General features: G+C 57.8%; 1 protein-coding gene across 1 annotated transcript in view; it reads left to right on the top strand.

The window, feature by feature from the left end:
- The window catches only part of mcoln1a (mucolipin TRP cation channel 1a), a 64634-nt gene that overhangs the window by 42302 nt on the left and 6116 nt on the right, over positions 1-16216 (top strand). The window contains exons 9-12 of the mRNA XM_070867078.1: positions 2887-3003; positions 4431-4553; positions 6643-6849; positions 15535-15665. Of these exons, the coding sequence (XP_070723179.1) occupies positions 2887-3003; positions 4431-4553; positions 6643-6849; positions 15535-15665 (578 nt within the window). The remainder of the gene's footprint in view (positions 1-2886; positions 3004-4430; positions 4554-6642; positions 6850-15534; positions 15666-16216) is intronic.

Below are 16216 nucleotides of genomic sequence, written 5' to 3' on the forward strand. Positions count from 1 at the left end.
ATTGGGGGGGGGGGGGGAAGGTGAGTGGGGTATTGGGGGGGGGGGGAGGTGAGTGGGGTATTGGGGGGGGGGAGGTGAGTGGGGTATTGGGGGGGGGGAAGGTGAGTGGGGTATGGGGGGGGGGAAGGTGAGTGGGGTATGGGGGGGGGAAGGTGAGTGGGGTATTGGGGGGGGGGAAGGTGAGTGGGGTATTGGGGGGGGGGGAAGGTGAGTGGGGTATTGGGGGGGGGGAAGGTGAGTGGGGTATTGGGGGGGGGGGGAAGGTGAGTGGGGTATTGGGGGGGGGGGGAGGTGAGTGGGGTATTGGGGGGGGGGGAAGGTGAGTGGGGTATTGGGGGGGGGGGAAGGTGAGTGGGGTATTGGGGGGGGGGGAAGGTGAGTGGGGTATTGGGGAGGGGGAAGGTGAGTGGGGTATTGGGGGGGGAAGGTGAGTGGGGTATTGGGGGGGGGGGAAGGTGAGTGGGGTATTGGGGGGGGGGGAAGGTGAGTGGGGTATTGGGGGGGGGGGGAAGGTGAGTGGGGTATTGGGGGGGGGGAAGGTGAGTGGGGTATTGGGGGGGGGGAAGGTGAGTGGGGTATTGGGGGGGGGGAAGGTGAGTGGGGTATTGGGGGGGGGGGGAGGTGAGTGGGGTATTGGGGGGGGGAAGGTGAGTGGGGTATTGGGGGGGGGGGGAGGTGAGTGGGGTATTGGGGGGGGGGAGGTGAGTGGGGTATTGGGGGGGGGGGGAGGTGAGTGGGGTATTGGGGGGGGGGGGAGGTGAGTGGGGTATTGGGGGGGGGGGAAGGTGAGTGGGGTATGGGGGGGGGAAGGTGAGTGGGGTATTGGGGGGGGGGGGAAGGTGAGTGGGGTATTGGGGGGGGGGGAAGGTGAGTGGGGTATTGGGGGGGGGGGGGGAAGGTGAGTGGGGTATTGGGGGGGGGGGGAAGGTGAGTGGGGTATTGGGGGTGGGGGGGAAGGTGAGTGGGGTATTGGGGGGGGGGGGGGAGGTGAGTGGGGTATTGGGGGCGGAGGTGAGTGGGGTATTGGGGGGGGGGGAAGGTGAGTGGGGGAAGGTGGTTATTAGGGGGGGGGGGAGGTTATTGGGGAGGGGGGGGTGAGTGGGGCACTGAGGGGTGTGTGTGGGGTTGGGGAAGGGCAGTGATGCGCGTGGGAGGGTGATTGGGGACGCTTTATACCCGGGACACTCCAGGTTCTTGTCCAATTGTAAAATCTGGCTCCGTAAAATGAGACCCGGACTCCTGGTCCACAGTGCCACCCGGTGGAACATAGTGGTGCTGCAGTAAATACTTCCATTTATAAACCTCCGTGATCATGTTTGAACCATCTTATTGCAGTGAGCCTCACACAGTCAGTTACTTCTGCAGTGCAGGGACAGCTTTATGGAGGGTGGCTGCTGCACCTCTCTAACAGCAAATGAGATGAATAACTATTGAATTTTATTTTATAGGTGGAGGGAGGAATGTTGCCTTGAACAGTGCAACGGGATCATTTCCACCCACTGCAACAGGCAGACAGCGCTTCGGATTAAAAACTTGACTAATGACTGTGCCCGTGCAGTGCGCCCTGGTACTGCACTAGGTCGTCAGCCCAAAGCATGTGCAATTTGTCCGCTTGGCACACTGTGGCCTGAGTTGAAAGGTCGCGGGTTCGAGCCCCCACTGTGGACCCAAGCACCTAATCTCAGCCGACACTTCAGTGCAGCGCTGAGGGCACCTTGAATGATCTAAAGTGTCGCCTGGCAGCTGAGGCATTAAACCGAGGGCCCTTTTGCCTGTCCGGGTGTTATTTAAATGCGAGCAGGAAGTTCTCCCGGTGTCCTATCCCGACTTTCGCGTCTCCCCAAAAGCTGCTCATTTATCCCCGCAATGCAGGTGCAGAGCGGCTGCTGTGTAAGTCTCTAACAGTGCTCTGCACCATCACAAGGGGTGTGTTGGGATGTGGAGACCCTGAGGTGAGAGTACTGACTGCTGAGCCCACCGCACATGTGAAACCACGTGAATTATGTTGTTGTATATTAAAGAAAGACTTGCATTTCTATAGTGCCTTTCACGGCCTCTGGACCTCCCAACGCGTTTTACAGCCAACAGTGCAGTCACTGTCATGTCAGCTGTGGCTCAGTGGGCAGCACTCTCGCCTCTGAGTCAGAAGGTTGTGGGTTCAAGTCCCACTCCAGAGACTGGAGCACATAAATCTAGGTTGACACTCCCAGTGCAGTGCTGAGAGAGTGCCACACTGTCGGAGGTGCCGTCTTTCGGGTGAGACATTAAACTGAGGCCCCGTCTGCTCTCTCAGGTAGATGTAAAAGATCCCGTGGCACTATTTCGAAGAAGAGCAGAGGTGTTATCCCCGGTGTCCTGGGGCCAATATTGATCCCTCAATCAACATGAGCAGATAATCTGTTTTTTTTTTTGTTATCATATCGCTGTTTGTGGGAGCTTGCTGTGCTCAAGTTGGCTGCCATGTTTCTCACATTACAACAGTGACTACACTCCAAAAGTATTTCATTGGCTGTAAAGCGCTTTGAGACGTCCAGTGGTTGTGATAGGCGCTATATAAATGCAAGACTTTCTTTTTAATTGTAGGAAACGCGGCAGCCAATTTGCGCACGGGAAGCTCCCACAAACAGCAGTGTGTCATTGACCAGATAATCTGTTTTAGTGATGTTGGTTGAGGGATAAATATTGGCCAGGACACCAGGGAGGACTCTCCCGTTCTTCTTCAAATGGTGTCATGGGATCTTTTACGTCCACCTGAGAGAGCAGACGGGGCCTCGGTTAATGGCAGCAAAGGTTTACAATGTTTGAGTCTTTAGACTGAAGAAAGGCACTGACTATTCCAGTCCTGTTTAACAACCCTTGCCCATTGCATGCTGCTCATTCCAAATTCTTGGGCTTTTTCAGAACTTTGCATCCTATGACGTGTGCAGTATTCTACTGGGAACCTCGACCCTGTTGGTTTGGGTTGGAGTTATTCGATATCTGAGTTTCTTTCAGAAATATAATGTAAGTATGAGCATTGTGCATCCCCGCGGAGTGGGTGAAATCCTCACCCCCTCACCCCCTCACCCCCTCACCCCCTCACCCCCTCACCCCCTCACCCCCTCACCCCCTGCAGATCTGTATCTCAATTGCCAATTACTTGCCCTGGTTCTGGATCCCTTAACACACTTGCCTGACACACAATCCTTTAATTTCAGTTTTGAAAGTTTCAGTTGACCCCGGCCTCAACAGCTTTCTTGGGGGAGAGAGTTCCAGATTCCCACCGCCCTTTGTGTGAAGCAGTGCTCCCTGACATTACCCCTGAATGGTCTGGCTTTAATTTTAAGGTTATGCCCCCTTGTTCTGGATTCCCCCCCCTTGTTCTGGATTCCCCCCCACCGGAGGAAATTATTTCTCTCTATCTACCGCATCAAATCCTTTAAATATTTTCGGTGCCTCAATTAAATCGCGCCTCAGTTTTTTATATAAGCCTAATCTATGCAGCCAGTCCTCATAGTTCAACCCCTGTAGCCCCGGTGTCAGTCTGGTGAAGCTGTGCTGCTCCCCCTCCATTATACCCTTCCTGAGCTGTGCTGCCCAGAACTTAAACATCACCTGTCTCCCTCCGTCAAACCTCCTCAAGAACATAAGGAATAGGATCAGGAGTTGGCCATTTGGCCCCTCGAGCCTGCTCCGCCATTCAATAAGATCATGGCTGATCTTGATCATGGACTCAGCTCCATTTCCCCGCCCGCTCCCCATAACACTACCCCCTTATCGCTCAAAAATCTGTGTCTCTTCACCTTAAGTATATTCAATGACCCAGCCTCCACAGCTCTCTGGGGCAGAGAGTTCCACAGATTCACGATCCTCAGAGAAGAAATTCCTCCTCACCTCCGTCTTAAATGGGCGGCCCCTTATTCTGAAACTATGCCCCCTCGTTCTAGATTCCCCCACGAGGGGAAACATCCTCTCTGTCTCCACCTTGTCAAGCACCCTCAGAATCTTACACGTTTCAGTAAGATCACCTCTCACTCTTCTAAACTCCAATGAGTAGAGGCCCAACCTGCTCAACCTTTCTCATAAGACAACCCCCTCATAGAAACATAGAAACATAGAAAATAGGTGCAGGAGTAGGCCATTCGGCCCTTCGAGCCTGCACCGCCATTCAATGAGTTCATGGCTGAACATGAAACTTCAGTACCCCATCCCCCTTCCCGGAACTGCCTCCAATGCAATGCAGGACTTCTTTCTGACCCAAGCGTTCCGTCCCCAAACTCCAACCCGACTTTCTCTGTTTTCCAACACTGCTCCCGCCCCACCCCTCCCCCCTCCCCGGAGGCTGTTTGTCATGAGAAAGGCACTATCTCGCTGTGCCTGTTGTCGGTGTGCCCTGCGACTGTGACTCACCCTGTACCCGGGTTACTGAAGTGTCGCTGCTTTCTCCGCAGATCCTCATCGTGACTCTGCGCGTTGCTTTCCCCAACGTGATCCGATTCTGCTGCTGCGTGGCCGTTATCTACATGGGTTACTGCTTCTGCGGCTGGATAGTGCTGGGGCCTTACCACGACAAGGTATGTGGGGGCAACGCTGGTCCCTGGGAGACCGGGGTAAAGAAACAGCGTGCATTTCTATCACGCCGTTCATCAGAACAATATAAGAGCAGGATCCCTCCATTTGGCCCCTTGAGCCTGCTCCGCCATTCAATAAGACCATGGCCGACCTGATGTTGGCCTCAACTCCACTTCCCCGCCCACTCCCCTTGACTCCCCTATAGTTCAGGGCATCCTAAATCGCCTTGCACTCAGTGCAGTACTATTTTTGAAGTGTAGTCACTGTTGTATTATAGCCAAGGCGGTAGCTAATTTGCGCACAGCAAGCTCCCACAAATAGCACTGTGGTAAACGACCAGCTGATCTGTTTTTAGTGATTGATTGTTGGGGGACAAATATTGAACGGGATATCGAAGTGGCCATGTGATCTTTTACATCTACCCGAGAGTCGGGGCTTCAGTTTATCTGGACTTTGTGCTCAGATGGTACCGGGAGAGGGTCTTGAACCCATAACCTTCTGAGTCTGGGGCGAGAGTGCTGCCATCGAGCCAGTCAGTGCCTCACTGCTGTGTATGTGCTCCCGCTCTCGTGCATTAGCAGCAGGCAGCGTTGGACGGGTAATGCATTCACGCCTCCCAGTGGCACATCACTCGAGAACTTGGAGCAGTGTGTGGTGTTGGCAAAGATCAGAACCTATCCCTGTCGGGGAGCCCAGGCTGCTCACCCATCACTCTGCCCTCGCTATTGTCTCCAGCACCGAACGCCTCACATTTAGAATTCTCACCCTTGTGCTCCAATCGCTCCATGGCCTCGCCCCTCATTCTCCGCTTCTCTCCAGATCCTTGTGATGACCTCCCTCCGCCTCCCCTCCGGCCCCCTCCTCGGACCCCGCCTCCCCTCCGGCCCCCTCTTCGGACCCCGCCTCCCCTCCTCGGACCCCGCCTCCCCTCCGGCCCCCTCCTCGGACCCCGCCTCCCCTCCGGCCCCCTCCTCGGACCCCGCCTCCCCTCCGGCCCCCTCCTCGGACCCCGCCTCCCCTCCGGCCCCCTCCTCGGACCCCGCCTCCCCTCCGGCCCCCTCCTCGGACCCCGCCTCCCCTCCGGCCCCCTCCTCGGACCCCGCCTCCCCTCCGGCCCCCTCCTCGGACCCCGCCTCCCCTCCGGCCCCCTCCTCGGACCCCGCCTCCCCTCCGGCCCCCTCCTCGGACCCCGCCTCCCCTCCGGCCCCCTCCTCGGACCCCGCCTCCCCTCCGGCCCCCTCCTCGGACCCCGCCTCCCCTCCGGCCCCCTCCTCGGACCCCGCCTCCCCTCCGGCCCCCTCCTCGGACCCCGCCTCCCCTCCGGCCCCCTCCTCGGACCCCGCCTCCCCTCCGGCCCCCTCCTCGGACCCCGCCTCCCCTCCGGCCCCCTCCTCGGACCCCGCCTCCCCTCCGGCCCCCTCCTCGGACCCCGCCTCCCCTCCGGCCCCCTCCTCGGACCCCGCCTCCCCTCCGGCCCCCTCCACGGACCCCGCCTCCCCTCCGGCCCCCTCCTCGGACCCCGCCTCCCCTCCGGCCCCCTCCTCGGACCCCGCCTCCCCTCCGGCCCCCTCCTCGGACCCCGCCTCCCCTCCGGCCCCCTCCTCGGACCCCGCCTCCCCTCCGGCCCCCTCCTCGGACCCCGCCTCCCCTCCGGCCCCCTCCTCGGACCCCGCCTCCCCTCCGGCCCCCTCCTCGGACCCCGCCTCCCCTCCGGCCCCCTCCTCGGACCCCGCCTCCCCTCCGGCCCCCTCCTCGGACCCCGCCTCCCCTCCGGCCCCCTCCTCGGACCCCGCCTCCCCTCCGGCCCCCTCCTCGGACCCCGCCTCCTGAAAGCCCACCTGTTTGACCAATCTTTAGGTCTGCCCCCTTGTGGCTCGGTGTGGGTTTGTCACCCACGGGTGAAGCTGCTCCACAGATGCTGGTGGTTGAAGATTTTTCCCCTTTAGCGCCGTGTCCCCGAGCCAGGGTGGACGCGGCACGTGGCAGGCTGACGTGAGCGGAGACCCTTTGCGGGTCGGTGTTGGAGCCACGCTGGAGGTGGCGAGCGGGCCTGGTGAATCCTTTATCACGCTTCTCGTCGTTGTGTTACAGTTCCGGACGCTGTCCATGGTCTCCGAGTGTTTGTTTTCACTCATCAACGGGGACGACATGTTTGTGACGTTCGCTCACATGCGGCAGAAGAGCAAGTTGGTGTGGCTGTTCAGTCAGCTGTACCTGTACACCTTCATCAGCCTCTTCATCTACATGGTCCTCAGCCTCTTCATCGCCCTCATCACCGGCTCCTATGAAGCCATAAAGGTTCGTAAAGCAGAGTTATGATGACAGGCACGTGTAGATTATTACATTTGAGGTGAACAGCAGCGATGCTTTAAGGGAAAACTAAATAAGTGCCCGAGGGAGAAAGGATGGAAGGATATATTGAGAGGTTGGGAGGAGGCTCATGTGGGGTCTAAAGCAGTTGGAATGAGTGGCCTGATTCTGAGCTGTGGACTCCCATGTATTTCTATGTAAATGGGATAAGCACGTTGGTGTTGTATAGAATTATATATTATTGAGCTGGAGTTGTTAAACATGCTTCAGAAAGACCCACAGCTGTATCAGACAGGCCTTTGGTAGGGGACGGAGGGGAAGACTGGAGTGGGTGGGCGGCGGTGGTGAAGCAATAAAGATCAGAAGAGATGAGACATCAAAGGCGTACACAGCAAAGGTTAACGGCCAACCTTAAACTGGATGTTAGCAGCTGTGTCAACAGCACGTACACCCTCTCTCGCCCTCCGCGCGCGCGCTCTCTCTCGCTCTCCGCACGCGCGCTCTCTCTCTCGCTCCCCGCGCGCGCGCTCTCTCTCTCGCTCCCCGCGCGCGCGCTCTCTCTCTCGCTCTCCGCACGCGCGCTCTCTCTCTCGCTCCCCGCACGCGCGCTCTCTCTCGCTCCCCGCGCGCGCGCTCTCTCTCTCGCTCTCCGCACGCGCGCTCTCTCTCTCGCTCCGCGCGCGCGCTCTCTCTCGCTCCCCGCGCGCGCGCTCTCTCTCGCTCCCCGCGCGCGCGCTCTCTCTCGCTCCCCGCGCGCGCGCTCTCTCTCGCTCTCCGCGCGCGCGCTCTCTCTCGCTCTCCGCGCGCGCGCTCTCTCTCGCTCTCCGCGCGCGCGCTCTCTCTCGCTCTCCGCGCGCGCGCTCTCTCTCGCTCTCCGCGCGCGCGCTCTCTCTCGCTCTCCGCGCGCGCGCTCTCTCTCGCTCTCCGCGCGCGCGCTCTCTCTCGCTCTCCGCGCGCGCGCTCTCTCTCGCTCTCCGCGCGCGCGCTCTCTCTCGCTCTCCGCGCGCGCGCTCTCTCTCGCTCTCCGCGCGCGCGCTCTCTCTCGCTCTCCGCGCGCGCTCTCTCTCGCTCTCCGCACGCGCGCTCTCTCTCTCGCTCTCCGCGCGCGCTCTCGCTCCGCGCGCGCGCTCTCTCCCTCCGCGCGCGCTCTCTCCCTCCGCGCCCGCGCTCTCCCTCCGCGCCCGCTCTCTCCCTCCGCGCCCGCTCTCTCCCTCCGCGCCCGCTCTCTCCCTCCGCGCCCGCTCTCTCCCTCCGCGCCCGCGCTCTCCCTCCGCGCCCGCGCTCTCCCTCCGCGCCCGCGCTCTCCCTCCGCGCCCGCGCTCTCCCTCCGCGCCCGCGCTCTCCCTCCGCGCCCGCGCTCTCCCTCCGCGCCCCGCCCTCTCCCTCCGCGCCCGCGCTCTCCCTCCGCGCCCGCGCTCTCCCTCCGCGCCCGCGCTCTCCCTCCGCGCCCGCGCTCTCCCTCCGCGCCCGCGCTCTCCCTCCGCGCCCGCGCTCGCTCTCCGCGCGCGCGCGCTCCCTCTCGCTCTCCGCGCGCGCGCGCTCCCTCTCGCTCACCGCGCGCGCGCGCTCCCTCTCGCTCACCGCGCGCGCGCGCTCCCTCTCGCTCACCGCGCGCGCGCGCTCCCTCTCGCTCACCGCGCGCGCGCGCTCCCTCTCGCTCACCGCGCGCGCGCGCTCCCTCTCGCTCTCCGCGCGCGCGCGCTCCCTCTCGCTCTCCGCGCGCGCGCGCTCCCTCTCGCTCTCCGCGCGCGCGCGCGCTCCCTCTCGCTCTCCGCGCGCGCGCGCTCCCTCTCGCTCTCCGCGCGCGCGCGCTCCCTCTCGCTCTCCGCGCGCGCGCGCTCCCCCTCTCGCTCTCCGCGCGCGCGCTCCCTCTCGCTCTCCGCGCGCGCGCTCCCTCTCGCTCTCCGCGCGCGCGCTCCCTCTCGCTCTCCGCGCGCGCGCGCTCCCTCTCGCTCTCCGCGCGCGCGCTCCCTCTCGCTCTCCGCGCGCGCGCTCCCTCTCGCTCTCCGCGCGCGCGCTCCCTCTCGCTCTCCGCGCGCGCGCTCCCTCTCGCTCTCCGCGCGCGCGCTCCCTCTCGCTCTCCGCGCGCGCGCTCCCTCTCGCTCTCCGCGCGCGCGCTCCCTCTCGCTCTCCGCGCGCGCGCTCCCTCTCGCTCTCCGCGCGCGCGCTCCCTCTCGCTCTCCGCGCGCGCGCTCCCTCTCGCTCTCCGCGCGCGCGCTCCCTCTCGCTCTCCGCGCGCGCGCTCCCTCTCGCTCTCCGCGCGCGCGCTCCCTCTCGCTCTCCGCGCGCGCGCTCCCTCTCGCTCTCCGCGCGCGCGCTCCCTCTCGCTCTCCGCGCGCGCGCTCCCTCTCGCTCTCCGCGCGCGCGCTCCCTCTCGCTCTCCGCGCGCGCGCTCCCTCTCGCTCTCCGCGCGCGCGCTCCCTCTCGCTCTCCGCGCGCGCGCTCCCTCTCGCTCTCCGCGCGCGCGCTCCCTCTCGCTCTCCGCGCGCGCGCTCCCTCTCGCTCTCCGCGCGCGCGCTCCCTCTCGCTCTCCGCGCGCGCGCTCCCTCTCGCTCTCCGCGCGCGCGCTCCCTCTCGCTCTCCGCGCGCGCGCTCCCTCTCGCTCTCCGCGCGCGCGCTCCCTCTCGCTCTCCGCGCGCGCGCTCCCTCTCGCTCTCCGCGCGCGCGCTCCCTCTCGCTCTCCGCGCGCGCGCTCCCTCTCGCTCTCCGCGCGCGCGCTCCCTCTCGCTCTCCGCGCGCGCGCTCCCTCTCGCTCTCCGCGCGCGCGCTCCCTCTCGCTCTCCGCGCGCGCGCTCCCTCTCGCTCTCCGCGCGCGCGCTCCCTCTCGCTCTCCGCGCGCGCGCTCCCTCTCGCTCTCCGCGCGCGCGCTCCCTCTCGCTCTCCGCGCGCGCGCTCCCTCTCGCTCTCCGCGCGCGCGCTCCCTCTCGCTCTCCGCGCGCGCGCTCCCTCTCGCTCTCCGCGCGCGCGCTCCCTCTCGCTCTCCGCGCGCGCGCTCCCTCTCGCTCTCCGCGCGCGCGCGCTCCCTCTCGCTCTCCGCGCGCGCGCGCTCCCTCTCGCTCTCCGCGCGCGCGCGCTCCCTCTCGCTCTCCGCGCGCGCGCGCTCCCTCTCGCTCTCCGCGCGCGCCGGCTTTCACAGCAAACATATGATGCCATCGGAGTCCCACAGTTATCCTGTAACAGTGCAGATCCCGAGGACCTTCAGTCCACTCTCTCGGACCAGTGAAAGCAGCAAAGACCGCATGCTTGTGATCACGTGATATTTTTGCCAGTGAGTTGTACTGGAAACCGATCCCGTGTGCTTTGTATGTAAGGATTATGTTTTTATTATCACTGACTTGATTTAATAAAATATTAACCACGCCTTTTCAGCTTTTCCCAGCCCTCAGATCTGTATTGGATAAGGGTGTTGGACTGCTTTCATGTTCCTTTTCACCTTACTTTAACAACAGCAACAACTTGTATTTATATAGCACCTTTAACGTAGTGAAACGTCCCAAGTGCTTCACTGGAGTGTTGTGCGATTAAAAAATTTGACATCTAGCCCAAGTAGAAATTTCGGCAGATTGGTCAGAGGTAGGTTTTAAGGAGCGTCTTTAATGAGGAAAGAGAGGCGGACAGGTTTAGGGAGGGAGTTCCAGAGCTTGGGGCCCAGGCAACAGAAGGCACGGCCACCGATGGCTGAGCGATAACAATCGGATGCTCAGACATCTCTGGGGGGGGTTGTGGGGCTGGAGGAGATTACAGAGATAGGGAGGGGCGAGGCCATGGAGGGATTTGTAACAAGGATAAGAATTTTGAAATCGAGGCGTTACTTAACCAGAAGCCAATGTAGGTCAGCGAGCGCAGGGGCGATGGGTGAATGGGACTTGGTGCGAGTTAGGACATGGGCAGCCGAGATTTGGATCCCCTCTAGTTTACGTAGGGTAGAATGTGGGAGGCTGGCCAGGAGTGCGTTGGAATAGTCAAGTCTAGAGGTAACAGAGGCATGGATGAGGGCTATATTACACACAATGCAGAATCAGGTTTTATTGAGACAGCATACTACACGATACCAGTATGAATTCTCAGCTCAAGACATCATACTTTGCAAATCCTGTATGAGCTGCTAGACAACGGTTCACTCATTTCTTGTGCCAATTTTACCCTTCATCTCTGCATTCCGTGCATACCATCAATAAATCCAAGATGCTTACAAATGACAACATGAACACAACTTAACTCTTCTCAGTCTCTCTCTGTTACCATCGACACAAGTGAGCTGATCCCACAGCATTCTGGTCTGTGGAGATACCGTGGCTTACAATCTCGCACTCGGCCGAAAGCTCTGTTAACTCATCGTGTGCTGATCCCACAGGCAGACCAGAGAGGACACCGAGATCCTCGGGTAGTGCAGACTTTCGCTCCCACAAAGGGCAGTCGGGATTTGTGACCTGGTCCCGGTCTGTGTTCTCGGGGGGGGGGCTCTCCAGGAGCCCTGGCCAACAGTCGGCCCTCAACCAGCTTTACCAAAAACTGATGAACTGGCCACCCTTCACATCGTTGTTTGTGGAATCTTGCAGTGTGCAAAGTAGACTGCTGCCTTCGATTACCTTGCCTCCGAGCAGTTCACTGAATTTGAAGTGTTTTGGAATGCTTCTGAGAGACGTGATGATGTGCCGCATTCCCGAGGCTCGCAAGCCGCCATTGCTTCTGGGCAGGGCCTTGTTTAGACTCATCCCATTGGCTGGATCGATTCCCAGGGACGAGAGGCAGCGCAGGTTTGCATTGCACGAATGGGAGTCTGGTGACCGAATGGGGAACTTGTGTGGTGGCCTTTTCAGCCCAACCATGTGAGGGCGCTGTTGCATCAAACTCGAGCATTGGCTAATTTGCCTCGATGTCTGCGCTGGGCCCCAGTAACAGTCCCTCCTCAATGTCATCCTCGCCCGTCGGCACAAGCTGCACCAGGAAAGCTAAAAGGGTGCTTTTAAAGACGCACTCCTTGTGGACAAAACTGTGGCAGCCTCAGAACTTTACAGCCAGTTTAAAAACATTTGTAATGTGGGAAACGCGGCAGCCAATTTGCGCTGCACAGCAAGGTCCCACAAACAGCAATGCGATAATGATCCGAACATCTGTTTTAATGATGTTGGTGGAAGGATTAATATTGGCACCAGGGAGAACTCCCCTGCTCCTCTTCGAATAGTGCCGAGGGATCTGTTGTATCCACCTGAGAAGGCAGATGGGACCCTGGTTTAATGTCTCATCGGCGAAAGTCTGCAGCTCCGGTATACGCTATTCAATGGCCCACAATCTGTGGTCATCAGCAAAGTGACGGCTAACCTTGGAAGAAAGCTACCCTAAAAGATCTCTCTGGTGAAAACTTTAGCTTTCTCCCTGTTAATTTGATTGTAGCGCTGTTTATAGAAAGATAGAAAAAAACCTTGCATTTATATAGCAACTTTCACGGCCACAGGACGTCCTAAAGTGCTTTACAGCCAATGAAGTACATTTTGAAATGTAGTCACTGTTGTAATCTTTAGGGGATCGCTAGCATCCAGCAGCAGTCATGTTATCAAGTTATCTCAGCAGCCAATCACATTGAAGAATTCTCACATCAGCAAACCAGGAAATAAAAAGCACTGATTATCATTTCACTTTTTAAAAATAGCATAAAGAGCAAAATAAAGATTGGGACATACACATAAGGTTAAGGTAGAAGCTGGAATATGCTAAACAAACTTTAAAAGTAATGCATTTTTTATTATTTTAAAAATAGTAATTTTTATCATGGAGAAATTTGACATTCCACAAAATATAAAATTAATTTTTCAGGGTCAGAACGATTGTTCAGCAATCAAAACCCAGTTACGCCTCTTTCAACAAGGCGTAACTTTTGATGGGGTGTTTAACAGCGCCATTGGAGCCGAAAAGGGGACGTTTTCGTCCGTTCCCAGCTTGCTGGCTCTGGGGAGCTCCACAGTGCCGCCTGTGGCGGAGCAGGGAATGACTCACCGCACCTTCTGGATTTTTACATTTATCTGTGCATGCGCTAAATCCTGAAATTGGGGTCAGTTTCAGAGGGGTAATGACGGCGAACGCTGACAGCTTTGGCGTCTTGAGCACCATTAAATCCGGGACCATGTGTTTAGTTCAGAGTTTGCGATATCCAGTGTGTTTAGCTCCGAGTATCCTATATCCAGTGTGTTTGGCTCCGAGTATCCTATATCCAGTGTGTTTGGCTCCGAGTATCCTATATCCAGTGTGTATGGCTCCGAGTATCCTATATCCAGTGTGTTTGGCTCCCGAGTATCTTATATCCAGTGTGTTTGGCTCCCGAGTATCCTATATCCAGTGTTTGGCTCCCGAGTATCCTATATCCAGTGTGTTTGGCTCCCGAGTATCCTATATCCAGTGTGTTTGGCTCCCAAGTATCCTATATCCAGTGTGTTTGGCTCCCGAGTATCCTATATCCAGTGCGTTTGGCTCCCGAGTATCCTATATCGAGTGCGTTGGGCTCCCGAGTATCCTATATCCAGTGTGTTTGGCTCCCGAGTATCCTATATCCAGTGTGTTTGGCTCCCGAGTATCCTATATCCAGTGTGTTTGGCTCCTGAGTATCCTATATCCAGTGCGTTTGGCTCCTGAGTATCCTATATCCAGTGCGTTTGGCTCCCGAGTATCCTATATCCAGTGTGTTTGGCTCCGAGTATCCTATATCCAGTGTGTTTGGCTCCGAGTATCCTATATCCAGTGTGTTTGGCTCCGAGTATCCTATATCCAGTGTGTTTGGCTCCGAGTATCCTATATCCAGTGTGTTTGGCTCCGAGTATCCTATATCCAGTGTGTTTGGCTCCGAGTATCCTATATCCAGTGTGTTTGGCTCCCGAGTATCTTATATCCAGTGTGTTTGGCTCCCGCGTATCTTATATCCAGTGTGTTTGGCTCCCGAGTATCCTATATCCAGTGTGTTTGGCTCCCGAGTATCCTATATCCAGTGTGTTTGGCTCCCAAGTATCATATATCCAGTGTGTTTGGCTCCCAAGTATCATATATCCAGTGTGTTTGGCTCCCGAGTATCCTATATCCAGTGTGTTTGGCTCCCGCGTATCTTATATCCAGTGTGTTTGGCTCCCGAGTATCCTATATCCAGTGTGTTTGGCTCCCGAGTATCCTATATCCAGTGTGTTTGGCTCCCAAGTATCATATATCCAGTGTGTTTGGCTCCCGAGTATCCTATATCCAGTGCGTTTGGCTCCCGAGTATCCTATATCCAGTGTGTTTGGCTCCCGAGTATCCTATATCCAGTGTGTTTGGCTCCCAAGTATCCTATATCCAGTGTGTTTGGCTCCCGAGTATCCTATATCCAGTGTGTTTGGCTCCCGAGTATCCTATATCCAGTGTGTTTGGCTCCCAAGTATCCTATATCCAGTGTGTTTGGCTCCCGAGTATCCTATATCGAGTACGTTTGGCTCCCGAGTATCCTATATCCAGTGTGTTTGGCTCCCGAGTATCCTATATCGAATGCGTTTGGCTCCCGAGTATCCTATATCCAGTGCGTTTGGCTCCCGAGTATCCTATATCCAGTGCGTTTGGCTCCCGAGTATCCTATATCCAGTGTGTTTGGCTCCCGAGTATCCTATATCGAATGCGTTTGGCTCCCGAGTATCCTATATCCAGTGCGTTTGGCTCCCGAGTATCCTATATCCAGTGCGTTTGGCTCCCGAGTATCCTATATCCAGTGCGTTTGGCTCCCGAGTATCCTATATCCAGTGTGTTTGGCTCCCGAGTATCCTATATCCAGTGCGTTTGGCTCCCGAGTATCCTATATCGAATGCGTTTGGCTCCCGAGTATCCTATATCCAGTGTGTTTGGCTCCCGAGTATCCTATATCCAGTGTGTTTGGCTCCCGAGTATCCTATATCCAGTGTGTTTGGCTCCGAGTATCCTATATCCAGTGCGTTTGGCTCCCGAGTATCCTATATCCAGTGCGTTTGGCTCCCGAGTATCCTATATCCAGTGTGTTTGGCTCCGAGTATCCTATATCCAGTGCGTTTGGCTCCCGAGTATCCTATATCCAGTGTGTTTGGCTCCGAATATCTCTATCCAGTGCGTTTGGCTCCGAGTATCCTATATCCAGTGCGTTTGGCTCCCGAGTATCCTATATCCAGTGTGTTTGGCTCCGAGTATCCTATATCCAGTGTGTTTGGCTCCCGAGTATCCTATATCCAGTGTGTCTGGCTCCGAGTATCTCTATCCAGTGCGTTTGGCTCCGAGTATCCTATATCCAGTGCGTTTGGCTCCCGAGTATCCTATATCCAGTGTGTTTGGCTCCGAGTATCCTATATCCAGTGTGTTTGGCTCCCGAGTATCCTATATCCAGTGTGTCTGGCTCCGAGTATCTCTATCCAGTGTGTTTGGCTCCGAGTATCTCTATCCAGTGTGTTTGGCTCCGAGTATCTCTATCCAGTGTGTTTGGCTCCGAGTATCTCTATCCAGTGCGTTTGGCTCCGAGTATCTCTATCCAGTGTGTTTGGCTCCGAGTATCCTATATCCAGTGTGTCTGGCTCCGAGTATCTCTATCCAGTGTGTCTGGCTCCGAGTATCCTATATCCAGTGTGTTTGGCTCCGAGTATCTCTATCCAGTGTGTCTGGCTCCGAGTATCTCTATCCAGTGTGTTATTTCTATTCCAGCACCACGGGATCAGTGGGGTGCACCCCATCGAGCTGCGCGAGTTTATCGCCGAGTGCACGGACGCTCCGAGCTCCGGCAAGTTCCGCGAGGTGGAGAGTTCTGTCTGTTCCTTTTTCTGCTGCTGTGACAGGTAAAGTGGGAGTGTCGAGATGGTTGTCTGTGTGCCCTGGTACGGTGAGCTTTCAGCAGCAGGCAGAATCCCCCTTCCCCCTCCCCTGCCAAGGGGAGCTGTCAGCCACTGAAGAACTGCCCACACGTCGAGAGCTCAAACCCACACTTGCCAGTTGTCTATTGGTCAACTTGTGACCTCCCCGGGACAGGGGCTGGATCCAGCGTAGGAACAGGAGGAAGGCCATTCAGCCCCTCGAGCCTGTCCGCCATTAATTAGTTCATGGCTGATGCGTACCTTAACTCCATCTACCCTCTTTGGTTCCGTATCCCTCAATACCCTTACCAACAAAAGTCTTATCAATCTCAGTTTTGACATTTCTATTGATCACCCCCCCCCCCCGCAGCCTTAACAGCCTTTTAGAAACATAGAAATTTATAGCGCAGAAGGAGGCCATTTCGGCCCATCGTGTCCACGCCGGCCGACAAAGAGCCACACGGCCCTTGATCAGCAGCCCTGAAGGTTACATATAAATCTATGAACAATGGTGGAAAGGTAAAGAGCACCCAGCC

The sequence above is a fragment of the Pristiophorus japonicus genome, chromosome 24, assembly GCF_044704955.1.
Source record: "Pristiophorus japonicus isolate sPriJap1 chromosome 24, sPriJap1.hap1, whole genome shotgun sequence".
Lineage (NCBI taxonomy): Eukaryota > Metazoa > Chordata > Chondrichthyes > Pristiophoridae > Pristiophorus > Pristiophorus japonicus.